This window comes from Delphinus delphis, chromosome 2 (genome assembly GCF_949987515.2).
Source record: "Delphinus delphis chromosome 2, mDelDel1.2, whole genome shotgun sequence".
Lineage (NCBI taxonomy): Eukaryota > Metazoa > Chordata > Mammalia > Artiodactyla > Delphinidae > Delphinus > Delphinus delphis.
The window spans coordinates 171,465,068-171,479,339 of NC_082684.1; the positions used below are offsets into that span (position 1 = coordinate 171,465,068).

General features: G+C 46.0%; 1 protein-coding gene across 1 annotated transcript in view; it reads right to left on the reverse strand.

Annotated features, from left to right (window-relative positions):
- Window positions 1-10,916: 10,916 nt before the first annotated feature.
- Window positions 10,917-14,272, reverse strand: part of FAM171A1 (family with sequence similarity 171 member A1) — a 125,256-nt gene continuing 121,900 nt past the window's right edge. Inside the window, exon 8 of the mRNA XM_060006295.1 lies at window positions 10,917-13,893. Within this exon, the coding sequence (XP_059862278.1) occupies window positions 12,186-13,893 (1,708 nt within the window). The 3' untranslated portion in view covers window positions 10,917-12,185. The remainder of the gene's footprint in view (window positions 13,894-14,272) is intronic.

Below are 14,272 nucleotides of genomic sequence, written 5' to 3' on the forward strand. Positions count from 1 at the left end.
CTCTAATTTTAAAGTTAATTCCTTTATGAGCCAGTGTTTCTTTGAGCTTATATACACTGTCCCTCTTCTCCTTTACACACACACACACCCAAGTGTGCAAGTCTGAGGATACAAAATGGATGAAAGACGAGGTTTCTGTTCTTAAAGGAAATTGTATTTCCTCTGTCTCTCTTGATTGTCACCTTCAGTGTGCTAAAATTTTAGTGGACTAGCCTATATAATTAATGCAGTACATGTACCTCTGGAAGTATACCAGCTTTCCAACCATAAGATTTTTCTGAAAGTCTACATTTTATTCTATTTGCCCAGTGAAAAAGTTAAGCTCACACAGTGTGTCGTATTCTTAACAGAAGGACCAACTGTAGTTCTAGTTCATATGAAACGACAACTGATGCTCACATGAATAAGTTTCATTTGCAGTTCACAATGACTATTTGGCCATTTATTTGTTGAGACTCTGTGTCATTCCAATACCCACTGGAGACAAGCTAACTTTAGTATTACAAGATAATAACCACTTAAAAAAACAACTCCCTTTCACATGAGACTCACCAAGCGCTCTCTGGCCAAGAATCACCTCTCCTCCATGAAGCTCCTTCTCTGAAGATGCCTCTTTCCAGCTTTCTTTTACCTCTCAATCTAGAAAAAGGCAAACCTCCCTGAGAAATAGTTGACATTCTTCTTCTCTCACTCAAGAGAATGAAAATCTGTCTTTCCTGGCCTCTTTGAAGGAAAAATGTAATTGATCTCCAATGCAATTTGAGCTATTCTCTATTTCCAAGTAGTTCTACTGATATATTCATCACCACGATTCCCCTTTTGTGTGTCTCCTTATATCAAACATGAATCTTTTGGCTGCTGTGCAGTTGATCTCACTTTAACCTACTTTCCTACCTTGTCTGGCCTTTAAGGGGTGACTGATATCACAGGACTCCACAATTTCCCCCCTTGAGGAATAAGTATCAAGTTATCTTCCTAAGGCTCACAGGATCCCTTAGGACCTCAGTGACCACTGCCATGTTTCTCGAAGGAGTTTATAATTGTTATACTCTTTATCAAGTTGTTGGCATTCTGGAAAACAACACTTTTAGCTTCCCATAAGACAGTTAACACTATGTCATAAGCATTGCAGAAAGGTAGAGAGCATACGTCGCCTGCCATATCCGTAAACAAAGGATCAAGCCATAGCCACTGCAGCCTCCCCTGAATGTGCACCCTGAGGGGATTCACCCTGAGGAGAAAAGCGGGATATTGGCCCTAGATAGTTAAGGTGCCTATCAAAGGAATGATTTCAATGAACCCATATTCTTGCATCTTTCCACACATAGAAAAGTGCTAAATTCACTAACTTGAGATGTATGTTTTTCTTAAATGAACAGTAATCTTCTGATGGTCTGTCTACCTGTTTTTTGTTTGTTTGTTTTGCAAAAACTCCTATATATCCTGGCCCTCCCCTTACTTCTTTGAAGGGGTCTCTCAGAGCCATCTGAGTTGCTGCCTCCTGGGCTTAAGTCCTCAGCAAGTCTGCCAAATAAAACATAATTCTCAGCTTTTAAGTTGTGGATTTTTTTCAGTCGACAGGTCCATAAGGTAAGTTTCTCTGCTTCTCTAGTTTCCTCATCTGTGAAATGACAGAGTACTGACCTCACAGATTCTGGTGAGGATTCAATGAGCTGATCCACAGGAAGTGCTTAGAACCTTACCTGAACACAGCAGGCACTCAGTGTTAGTTCTGTGACCATCCCTGGAATTCGTCTCTGTGAGGCGGCCAGGTGCTTCCGGGAGAATATGTACTGTACTTCCGGGAGAAGCGTCTGGGTTTCTGCTCAAATCCTGGGTCTTTACCACTGTTTGGGCAAAACAGTTCTTTTCTGTATCTTTGGATGCCAAAGTAGACTCACATCACCTGCTTTAGCTAGATGACAGGGATGTCATGATCAAACAAGGTCATGCATGATGAAAGCAGTCTATAAACAAGAACCCCTTCACAGGGCTATGACTGCAGGCAGATAGGGTAGTGGGTCCCAGGAGGAAGGGAAACGGACATGACGTTTTGACATAAGAGAAGCCATTTTAGGCCTAACCCATTCTGTGATCTAAACCTGGCCACAGCGCTTGCCCTTGCAGAACAGGTCTCAGTAGTTAATGATTTTAAAGGAACGAAAGAATGTAAGAACAAATAGCTATGACCAGCCCAGGGAGATATAACCATACTGGGGACAATACATCAGTTGTAAAGACTCCCAGTTCTGTTTCAAAGGTAAAGATTAGCCTGAAGCACATTCTTGAGCTGTTTTGCAGGATCAACCCCCCTTGAGCACTCAACCACCAGACTAACTAGAGCCTAAGTACTGACGATGCTGACCTTTGCCGACCCTCTGACTTCAATCCACTAGAGCCTGGGCGCTGTCAACAAACATTTGCCCCAGTTCTATGCTGAATTCTCCCCTGCCCAAGCCCCTTCATGCATATGCATGTACCCTGAAAACTTCCCCAATTTTGCCGCTCGGGGAGACACTGCTTTAGGAAATATCCCTGGTGTTCCCCTTACTTTTGCAAATAATAAATCCTTTCTTTTCCTGCTCTTTGGCTTGGTTGTATCTTTTGGCTTGACACTCACCAAGAGGTGAACCCAGTTTTGGGGTATCATTATTATACTCTGCCTTTTGTGGTTTGGTTCCATGGCACAGTTTGGATACCAACTCTGATATGTGGGTGTCAACACCACCGAGCAATTCTCCAACACCAGCTGGGTGCCCAACAGTTCAACTCCATTCCAACACTACCCACCTGGAGATAGCATCAGATCTCCCGAGTTAAGGGCTGGGTCCCACAAGACTGCCCCCGCTTCAGATGTCAGTCTCAGTCCAGATTGTCACCTGTACTTCTGACCACATGGTGATACATCAGGGGGTCCCACCACCCCCGCCTTGGGTTCCATTCATTTGCTAGAGTGGCTCACGGAACTCAGAGAAATATTTTACTTCCTAGATTACTGGTTTGTTACAAAAGGATATAGCTCAGGGACAGCCAGATGGAAGAGGTGCACAGGACAAGCTACGGGGAAGGGGGGGAGGAGTTTCCATGCCCTCTGGGTGCAGCACTCTCCCCGAATCTCCACGCATTCCCCAACCTAGAAACTCTGACCCCCATCCTTGTGGGTTGCTACGGAGCCGTCATGGCGTAGGCACGGTTGACTACACCATTGGCTGTTGGCAATCAGTTCAACCTCCAGCCCTGCTCCCCTCTCCCAAGGTTAGGGGTGGGACTGGAAGTTCCAACCCTCTAATCACAGGGTTGGCTCCCCTGGTGACCAACCCCCATCCTTAGCGGTGGCCCCAAAGTCACTTCATTAACATAACCTCAGGTGTGATTGAAAGGGGTTTGTTATGAATAACAAGACACCTTTATCACGCTCATCATTTAAGAAATTCCAGGGGTTTTAGGAGCTCTGTGCCAGGAACAGGGATGAAGACCAAATACAGATTCCTTTTTATACATCACACTATCACAACCTTATTTCACCCACCTCCCAAATCCCCCTTTAATGATGACGGAGTCCCTCATTTAACTGATGCTAGTTTGAGTTTGGCTTCTGTCATCTGCAACACTATTACATATAAGTGACATGACTGGATTGTACATCACACTTGTGGCAGTGTGGGCGTAGATGGTGAGGGGTGGGGTGGGAGGCAGGGGGGCTGTGACAGCCCCGCCGCTTAGAAATGGTGATGGGGGGACAGGAGGGACTGTCTGGGAGACACTTAGCATATGATAAGTCTTTATGTATTTTATCCTGACAGCAAAAACAAGGTTTTGGATCAGAGGCTGATCTATTATTTACTTTAAAAATACCTTTACATTATGCTTCATTTTACCCCTTGGGGGATGCGATGAGGGCAGATATCACATCACATATATAAAGGAGGGTCTGTACTACAGGAGAGGAACCCCTGAATTATGAATTTTGGAGCTTTTATTTATTTTATTTTTGGCTGTGCTGGGTCTTCGTTGCTGCGCACGGGCTTTCTCTAGTTGCAGCGAGCGGGGGCTACTCCTCGTTGTGGTGTGTGGGCTTCTCATTGCGGTGGCTTCTCTTGTTGCGGAGCATGGGCCCTAGGCACATGGGCTTCAGTAGTTGTGGCACGCGGGCTCAGTAGTTGTGGCGCACGGGCTTAGTTGCTCCGCGGCACGTGGGATCTTCCCGGACCAGGGCTCGAACCTGTGTCCCTTGCATTGGCAGGCGGATTCTTAACCACTGTGCCACCAGGGAAGCCCAATTCTGGAGCTTTTAAAACAATCCTCTCTGGGAAGAGAAGGAAAGGTCCTTCTCTGTTATAATGAATGTAAATGAAGATCAGTGAATGAATGGCTCCAGGGGAGATAAATCTGTAAATCTCTCTGGAGTAATTCACTCTCTTTGTCTTCCAAGGAATGGTTATATTCATGCATCCTTAGACCTAGGATGCCGGTAAATCTTGCTCAGAAAGCCCTGGCCAGCCAGAAGCATGAAATTTTCATACTGCTTCTTGACAGCACGTGAAATTGATAGGACATGATGCCTGAACCCAGGTGGTAAGGTTGACAGAGGTTTGGAGGGTGACCCTGACGTTTCCGGCTGGGGAAATTGTGTATGGTGAGGCTCTTCACTGGGGTGGCAGATGTGGGAGGAAAGTAGGAGAATTGGGCTTTTTTTTTTTTTTTTTTTTTGGTGGGGGGCAGGCAGGGAGGTTCATGGGATGATACATGATGAATCCATCTTGGGACAAGTTGGTTTAGGTGTTTGAGGGTCATCTGGATGGAGCTGCACGGCCAGCAGGTGGAAACTGAATCTGAATTTCAATAGCAGATTTGGCTGCCCATATAGCCATGGGAATCCTTCACAGGCAGTACTCTGAAATAGCCATGGTTGTGATAACAATGGGTATGTGTAGTACCCCTGAGCAGGATAGATGACAGAGCCCAGGGGGTGTCAACATCCAGATTTTTGACAGTGCGAACAAAGCAGAGAAGAGCCCTGGTCACATCTCTTAGGCATGTGCCGCTCAGCTGGGGGCACTGTTACTGACTGCGTTTGCCCTTCCCAACTGCAAATCTAGGACAGGGCTGCTGACCTACCCTAGAAACAAAGGGGAAATCCATCACTCTCAGAGTTGCCCAACAGAAGGCGCTACGAAACTGTGATGTATCTTCAGAGCTTCTAAGGCAGTGGTTTACAAGCCTGACTGTATCAGAATCAGCTGCGGAATTGTTGTTTTTGTTTTTCTCTTTTCATATCAGTGCCGGGTTTCCCCTGCAGAGATTCTGATTCTGATTGGTCTGTGGTGAGGCCAAAATACTTGAGTACGTTTTCCAGCTCCCAGGTGATGCTACTGTGCTTCTGGGTTTGAGCACCACTGTTCTCAGGTAACAAGCACAGGAGCAACTAAATTAAGGGATGAAGAGGCTGCTGCTGTGTTTTGCAAAGGTATTTATCTTTGTGGCCAGTAGCAAGTAATTTATGGTTATTGGGCACCTACCCCAATGTTATTGCCTTGTAAGCATGTCTTCATACATGTTTCGAGACCACCGTGTAAGGAGGCTGCATATTCATTGAGCTCCCTGGTTTATGTCAAATACCTGGCAAATCATCTTACTTGTGCAGAGATAGGGATCACTCCACTGAAGGTTGTGGGAAGCAGTAAGCACGGGAAAGAAGAAGATCCTGTTGTTCTGTCTACCATTTTCCTAAAAACCAGCAGAGAAGCTGCTGGTGTAACAAAAAAAGATCATTGTTACATTGTAGCAGCAGGATTAGGGAACTACAAGATTCAAAGAATAATTAGGAAGAGCCACAATTTATATTTGTACTGTAACTTACATTTTACAACGAACTTTAATTATTCATTGTCTCATTTGAACTCAACTCCCACCCGTCCTCCTCCCGAGAGGTTGGCAGCCAAGGTACCACCATCCCTCTTCTGCAGTCCTTGAAGTTAATCACCTGTCTCATTCATAGAGTCAGGTCTGATGCCCAGGTGTTCTGCATCCAAATCCAGGGTTCTTCTCACAGCCCTGAAATTTTAATAATTGGCATGGCTTACAATGCCTTACATTCTGGATACTGAGTATCTATTGTACATGGAATGTGAACAGATGGCAGAAGGTACAGAAGAGCTGCCAGGAAAAGCAGTGGATGGGGAAGCCATCTGAGGAGGTGGACACACACAGAGCCAGGTGTTGGGGCCCTGTCTCATGCTATGGCCTGAATGTTTGTGTCCTCCCCAAATTCATATGTTGGAATCCTAAAGCCCAAGGTGATGATGGTATTAGGAGGTGGGACCTTTGGGGGTGATTAGGTCATGAGGGTGGAGCCCTCATGAACGGGATTAGTGCCCTCGTAAAGGAGGCCCCACAGAGCTGCCTACCTTTTTCCACATCGTGAGGTGGCAACAAGGTGAATAAGGAAAAGGGTCCTCACCCAACCACGCTGGTGCCCTGATCTTGGACTTGTGGCCTCTAGAACTGTGAGAAATAAATGTTTGTTGTTTATAAGCCACCCAGTCTACGGTATTTTGTAGCAGCCAGAACAGACCAAGACACCCCCTGTGGTCTCTCACTGCCTGCGTGGGGGAAGTCATCCCAACACTCTTGGCTCTGTTTCCTCTGGTGTGAGATTATCGAGGCTCTTTCATGTTCCACATTCTCAGGGACTCTAATGCCTGTTCATCCCGCTGAGGTGAAACAGCCTTACAGGAATTACTAGTCACTTTTCGGGTACCAGAATACCAGCATTAAACAAGTCACAATCTCTGTACAGAATGATAAAACATTTATCAGGGATATTGGTGTGTATTTATAGCCACAGCTTTGAAAATACAGTTTGCAGGGGTTGAAATTTCCATTTCACCTAAAGAAACTGCAAACTTCTAGTTATAAGATAAATAAGTCAGGTTCTTTTTTTAAAATATAAATTTATTTATTTTTGGCTGTGTTGGGTCTGTTGCTGTGCGCGGGCTTTCTCTAGTTGCCGCGAGCGGGGACTACTCTTTATTGTGGTGCCCGGGCTTTTCACTGCGGTGGCTTCTCTTGTTGCAGAGCACGGGCTCTCAGTGCACAGGCTTCAGTAGTTGTGGCTTGCGGGCTCTAGAGCGCAGGCTCAGTAGTTGTGGCTCGCGGGCTTAGTTGCTCCGCGGCATGTGGGAATCTTCCCAGACCAGGGATTGAACCTGTGTCCCCTGCACTGGCAGGCAGATTCTTAACCACTGTGCCACCAGGGAAGTCCCAAAAGTTCTTTTCACAAGAAAAAAATTCTGTAACTACGTACAGTGACAGATGTTAACTACACTTAATTTGTGATCATTTCACAATATATATGAATATGGAATCATTATGTTGTACAACTGAAAATAATATAATGTTGTATGTCAATTATACCTCAATTAAAAAAACTCTAAAGACAAAGAAAACCCAACAACTGTGGAACTATGAAATAGCTGAAAAATCCCCACACATTTCTACGTTTAACTGTACTCATTTTTATCCCCTTGTCCTCCAAATACAGAGGGTCTGAAAAAGTAAAAGTTTAAGAGGATGAACACAAGAAATCATAGAGTTTATCATACTTGTGGCTGGATTATTTTTAGGTTTTATGGTCTATTTCCTTTTTGGTTCCAGTCTCATTTTCTTGGGCACTTTGCCCCACTGTTTTAGCATTATCTGTGTTAGTTTATACTAAATAAAGTTCCCGAAAGCACAGGGTCTCTGTCATTTAAATGATGTTGCATATCTCCCAGCATGGTTTAGGGCACATAAATTCATTTCTTTCACAAATTCCTCCAAGTCCCGCGGCCAGACCCAAACCACAAGAAGATACATGGTTCTTTTCCCAGTGAACACTGCCCAGCTTTAACTCGGAGTGACACTACAGCTTGGAAAACAACTGCACCTCGCATTTTCCGTTCTAACTAGGGGTTTCAACGTGAAGCTTCATAAAGCAAGAGACCAGGCTCTGGAGTCAAGCAGACCGTGTTCCCAGGCTCCTACGTTCTTGCTAGTGGCCCGTGGAGTGTTCTGACTCACGCCCCGAACAAAGCTTAGCTAACACACGTCCTCTCTACACCAGGCACATCACAGCCTTCTTGCACTTAGGAAAGCTAAACAGCGCTTCGGCACTACGCTTGGGGGCCGTCTTCAGCAGCAACATCACCAACAAAAAGATAGAACTGCAGAAAATGTGGCAATAAGCGGACTGTAAACTAGGGACACTTATTTACAGTCTGAGAGCTGAAACAAGAAGGCAAAGTGTCGCCCAGTTCAGCCTTGGCTGGGAACATGCGTGTTGGGCAACTCAGATTTTTCATTGCTCCGTGCTTGTCTGCGAATGATCTCGAAAGCCCAGTGAGGGGTGATTTGGGGGTTACAAATAAATTTTAGCAAACAGGCAGATTCGTCAATATGGAATCCTCAAATGATGAGGATTAACTTATATTTGACTATGCTCTGAGGTTATTTAGAGCATATGTGCTACTGTGCATCTCTCCTAACTTTTGTGTGTGGTGATGTCACTTTAGTGGCTTGAAACCGGCCACATGGGAATATTTACACCGTGGATATGGACAAATGCTACAAATCAGAGCTTGCTTTGTTGATTGTACAGATTTAAGAAAGCGATGGAGAAAAGTTAATAGTGCAGATACACTTAGAACTGTATCATGTCTGGAGCCATTACACTGCCAGTAACACACACAAAATATCGAGGAATTATTCTTACAGGTTCAAAAACTATTATGATCCAGCAAAGAAGTCACTCCATGATTGATCAGTGAGTGAAGTTCTGACACGTATCTTCGTTGTTTCAGTTACATTAATTAATCATTAATGTAAAAAAAAAATCAACAAGTGTTTATGTCACAACTACATCCTTCTGTCAATTGCAACAGGTTGGCTCTGACTGAAATCAATGAAAGCATTCTGTGAGAACGAATTATCAAATGGAATTGACAATTATGCATTTTATTACGATTTGTAATACAGTTTTACCTTAAATGCATTCATTTCCAGAGAGCTGGCCGTGTAAGTGACACACCACTGATTCTAGCTGAGTGACCTCGATTACTTAACCCCCAGCCTCCATGGAGTTAGGTGTAAAAAAAATAAAATAAACCTCACAAGATTTTGAGAATTGAATGCATTATTGTTTCCAACATAATGTTTCCAGGTAGAGACTCAACAAACGTCAGCCCCATCTCCTCACTCATCTCACCAGGGGTTCAGAAGCAGCATCTGAGGCATCCCTGTACACACACTCACCTGTCTTCCCAGACCTGGCCGCAGAGAGCTGTTTGACTAAAGTCTCCTTAAGAGGCAGGTGAAAACTCACCACTAGGTGGCATAAGCAAGGTGCTTTTGAAGGCTTTAGTTCTTCACACAATATAATTGATTCGGAACACGGAACACTGCGATGAAAAGATAAATACAACGTTTAAAGTCCACACAGTTAGGGTGCCCTTTCCAGACAGCTCTAGTCTGGTGACCAATCTTGGCTCCCCGAGCAAAAACATTAGCCTCTGAACCTCCTTTTGGACAAGCGTAAAACGAGTGAGCTTCATCTTCGGCAGGACCAATTTCCCTTTGGCAAACCCACTGTCTTGTCTTTCTAGGGACATAGCGTCTCATGACCACTGCTGGCTGCTCTACACCTTCCATAATCCTGGTCGACCCAGGTATGTCCCACCTAATGAGAAGGAATCAGAAAAGCACCCCCCCACCCCCGTCTTCCTGCTCAATCTCCCATCATCAGTACTGACAGGTAACAGGTCACCTACAAGTCACACGTAACATGCATTGTAAACGAGGCTCTTCTGGAAACTAATGCTTTAAGGAGATTATTAGCAGATTATTAGCAGATTATTAGCTGCTATTAGCATTAGCAGCGCGGCAAAGTCAAAGGGGACCTTCTGGCATTCCCCCATCACCCAGGTCTGACCTGGGTATGCTGGGAGAGGCCGCCTACTTCTCCTTTGGAGAGTGACAAATGGTTCTTACCTGGAATTTTAGTGGCATCTGCCAGGGTTCACCTGCCACCTATTGGTGAGAATGTTCACTCCCAGTCACTCACTTGACTCCCATCCATTCATATGCTTCCACACTGTCAGGGACTCTCTCAACCATTTTAAAAGCAAAACACTAGACATCGGCATTTGAAAATTAAAATCGTAAAAATCAGCTTGACTCATTTTTCTGCCTGTGTGAAATTCATGAATAAGATTTTATAACGAAGCTAGCTAGCTTAATTTATTTCCACCAATCTGTGCTATATGCTGACGGCTCCAGTAATGATTTTGATTAATAGTTTCGCACATCTGGGATGGTTCTGGTCATTTGAATGACATCTTTTTGAAGCTGGATCGACACTGAACATAAAAGAAAACATTAGTTTTTTGTAAAGTGCGGAAACACAATAAAATGTTACCTTGTATTCTTGAATGAAATTAAACAGCAAGGTGGATTTTTAGGATTTAACCATCATGTCAACTCCGAGGCATCTATGTGTTAGTCTTTTTTGTTTGTTTGTTTTTTATCGGAGTTGATTTACAACGTTGTGTTAGTTCTCCTGTACAGCAAAGTGAATCGGTTATACGTACACATATATCCACTCTTTTTTAGATTCTTTTCCCATATAGGCCCTTACAGAGTATTGAGAAGAGTTCCCTGTGCTATAGAGTAGGGCATTATTAGTTACCTATTTTATCTATAGCAGTGTGTATATGTCAATCCCAATCTCCCAATGTATCCCTCCCCCCACCATGTGTTAGCCTTTGAATATAAATCCAACAACTGGCCTTCCAGACTGCCAAGGGATGAAGAGAGCATTCTTAATGGCAACTCTAAAACCGATTATGGCTCAGAATGAATGAAAAGGACCACAAGACAGGTTTTTGTTTAAGAGTTTATTCTGAGTTTTCATTTTTGGATAACCAAGCAGCTCTTTAAGGAGAATGCACAGAAGAATCATTCTGGCACTTTTGGATAGTACATAAGATTTGTTTAATAGTCACATTCAGTCTTCTTGCTCAGCCCATACTCTGTGTTTGGTAAGCAAGCTCAGCCCATAGGATTCCAGAGTTAATACGTAACCATATATACAAACAGCCAATAAAACCATAATGGTGCCTAGCGGCCAAAAGGATGGCGGAGGGAAGGGGATCGCTAAAGTGTCCTCTAGGCTAGCTTAGCTAAACAGAATCCACGTCACACGTGAGAACGACAGAATACACTGAGCTGAAATGAGAATTCGGAGCACGAATGGGCACTTGGCGGCATGCAGTTGAAAGAAAAGGGGGATCGTTTCATAACTTTATAAAATCCAGGCAGTTCAATGAAAGAAGTTAAGAAAAACAAACGAAAAAAAAAGCCAAGTAAGGGACTGTCTGTTGTCACTGTAAAAAAAGGCACTTGGAGTTAATGGGACCAGAAGCGAAGGACTGGCAGCTGATAAAAACTTCAGTACGATTTCATTAAGAGGCTTGGATGTTCAGAGGTGACACTCAGAAGTTCCTGAAAGGAGATACCGAAATAAACCACAGGCGAAAACGAAGGAATAGATTCCTTACAACCAAATTGTGTGTGTGTGTGTGTGTGTGTGTGTCTGTGTGTGTGTGTGTGTGTTTAACAAAAGCAAATCGGAAACGAAACCTAGCCAAAGCAACAATCTAAGCAAAGTAAGACCACGAAGCAGCGATGCATAGTTTTCCTTTGAGATAATGCATACCTCCAGACACTAAGTGCCAAGCTAATTTCTCAATAATAACTTCACAGGAGCATTATTGTGATAGAATTGATTCAAGCAATGCAAAAAGAGTTTCATCTGTTCCCAGAATCTGCGGGAGCAGTGAGGTTATCATCAGAACTCAGCGACATCACGTGTGGTTTTTTGGTGTCCTCGGGGGTGGACACATCAAGTACGGGGAACGACGCGGACATTCTGACACTCCGTTCGGCCATCTCCCTGGAGGCGACGCATTCTTTCTTCTGAGTAAGAACTTTACTTCCAAACACTTTGACAGCAAACGGTAATTGCAGAAAAAAGTCCACTTCCCACTGTGGACGTGGTTCCACTTCCTCCGCAAACAGGTCAGCGCTTCCGTAAGAAAGAATTTTTGGCAACTGGATTCTAGTCCCCCTGTTGGGCGGCTCGGGGCCGCTCATTTGATGTTGAACGCCATCAGGGGTCGCTCCTCCCGTTTCTGCCACGGGCTCTTCTTGCCTTCGCCCTGGTCGTCGTCGTCGTCTTCGTCGTCCTCGTCCTCCTGAGCGGATCGCCTCTTGTCGGGACTGGCCGATGGCGCCGGGGGGACGTCCGAGGTTCGTTTCGTCGTCTCCTCCTGCAGGCTGGGCAGCTGGCCGCCGCTTCTCCGGCTGGAGCCGTCCAGCAGGCACCGCAGGGCACTGTCCTCGGGCGTCCCGACCGCGGTGCCGCCCTCGCTGCCGCTCTGGTCCATGTCGTCCAGGTACACGAGCTGCGTGTAGGCCGAGCTGTCCGCGGCCCGCGGCTCTTTCTGCGCATGCTCCTGGACCGGTGGGCGGTTCTGCGGCAGAGACAAGGGGTCTCCTCTTCCCTTTCGGGCAGATTTGGGTTCATTCATATCCACGCCAGAATCCAAACTGGCATCATTGCTTCCGTTCCTCCCAGCTCTTTGGAGATCAATGTAGGAATGTCTGACGTGTGCATTGGACCGGCCGTCCAGGGACACGAACCAGGCCCGAGGGTGGGGAAGGGGCTTCCCACCCCCAAGTTCCAACAGCGCCTTTTCGGTCAGTAGCTGGACCTCGCTGTTCATCTGAGCCAAGGCTGCGTCGTTCAGGGATGCCGGGATGGAGAGGGACTCGGACATGGATGCATTCTGTGGGGTCCACTCCCGGGTGCCCGCGTCCTGCAGGTGCTGCTGCGAGATAGCCTGGCAAGACAAGGGCTGGGCCTGGATCTGTGAGGAGGCGTGTGGGAAGATCCCCGCGTGAGGGCTGGCGAGCTCGGCCTGCAGTCTTTCGATCTCGAGCTGCTGGTCGGCTGGGACGACCAGGGGCTGGCCCACATACGAATGGTCCCCTGGGAGTTTCATGTAATGAGCCGGGATGACCAAGGCGGGTAATACTTTCCTGTAAACGCTGTCATTGACCTGGTCCACGGAACTACAGCAGATCAGCTGGCCGGGCCGCGGGAAAGAGGTAGGTCTCTCCAGGTGGTCTACCGATCGCGACATCATACATTCAGTGGGTCTGCGTTCCATCAGCTGGTCTTTCTCCGGAGATGAAGGCGCGGGGTACATGTGTTCCTGAATGGTGAGCTTACTTCCTGTGGAAATGTGGGTCACGGAGGCCTGCCCGTCTCTGTCTTGCTTTTCAAATAAAGGCTGCGAGAGCATGGCATTGTAATTCCTCCTGTAGTCACTGTTGCCGGGGGACTCATAGCCTTCCCTTTCCACAGACTTCCTGGCCTTTAAGGGGAACATCTCCACCGACTTACAGTAGTCTTTTCCCAACGTCCCACTCGGTGTCAGGTTGTCAAAGGAGATTTGGCTTTTATCCTCCTCCTTGTGAGACAGGAGTTCCTCCCGAGAGCTGAACTCCTGCGAGGTGCTGTAGGAGAGCTTCAGCATGGGCGTGTGCATGTCCACCTCCCCGCTGGAAGACATCATCTCTAAATGGACTCCGCTCATCAGCTCCTTTGAGCCCGGGGCGTCGGGGGGGCGGCCCTGGCTGGTGACGGAGAGCGGGCCAGGGAATTCTGATTCCCGCCGAGAAAACAGCAGGTTGATGTGTGACATGGAAGTTGACTGATCCCTTTTGGTACTCTCCAGGGTGGCAGGAAGTTGCAGTTTTCTATGGTGCTGGCGGGGTTTCAAGCACTTCCGCCTGCGATCAAAGATACAAACCCCAAGATTAAAGATTCTCAGAACAGTGAAGGTTCAAGTCGAAACCTAATTCTCAATTCCCACAGGAAGAAACAAGACAACACAATGAATTGGCAGCCAGAAGCCTTCTCACCCCGCACCCTCAGCCCTAGTTTGATTCTGAGGGTCGCAGATTTTACCCCAAGTACATCCAAGTTATCCATTCAAAAGCAGAGTCGACGATAAACCTTCTTGCAAGTCGATCAGATGAGGCATCAAAATAAGAACAGTTCTGCTGTGTCCTTGAGAATATCATCTCTTCATTACCATGTAGGACTATTCTGAACGAATCATGACAACTTATTTTTTTGTGACCGCCCTTCTAAGAAACATTTTACAGT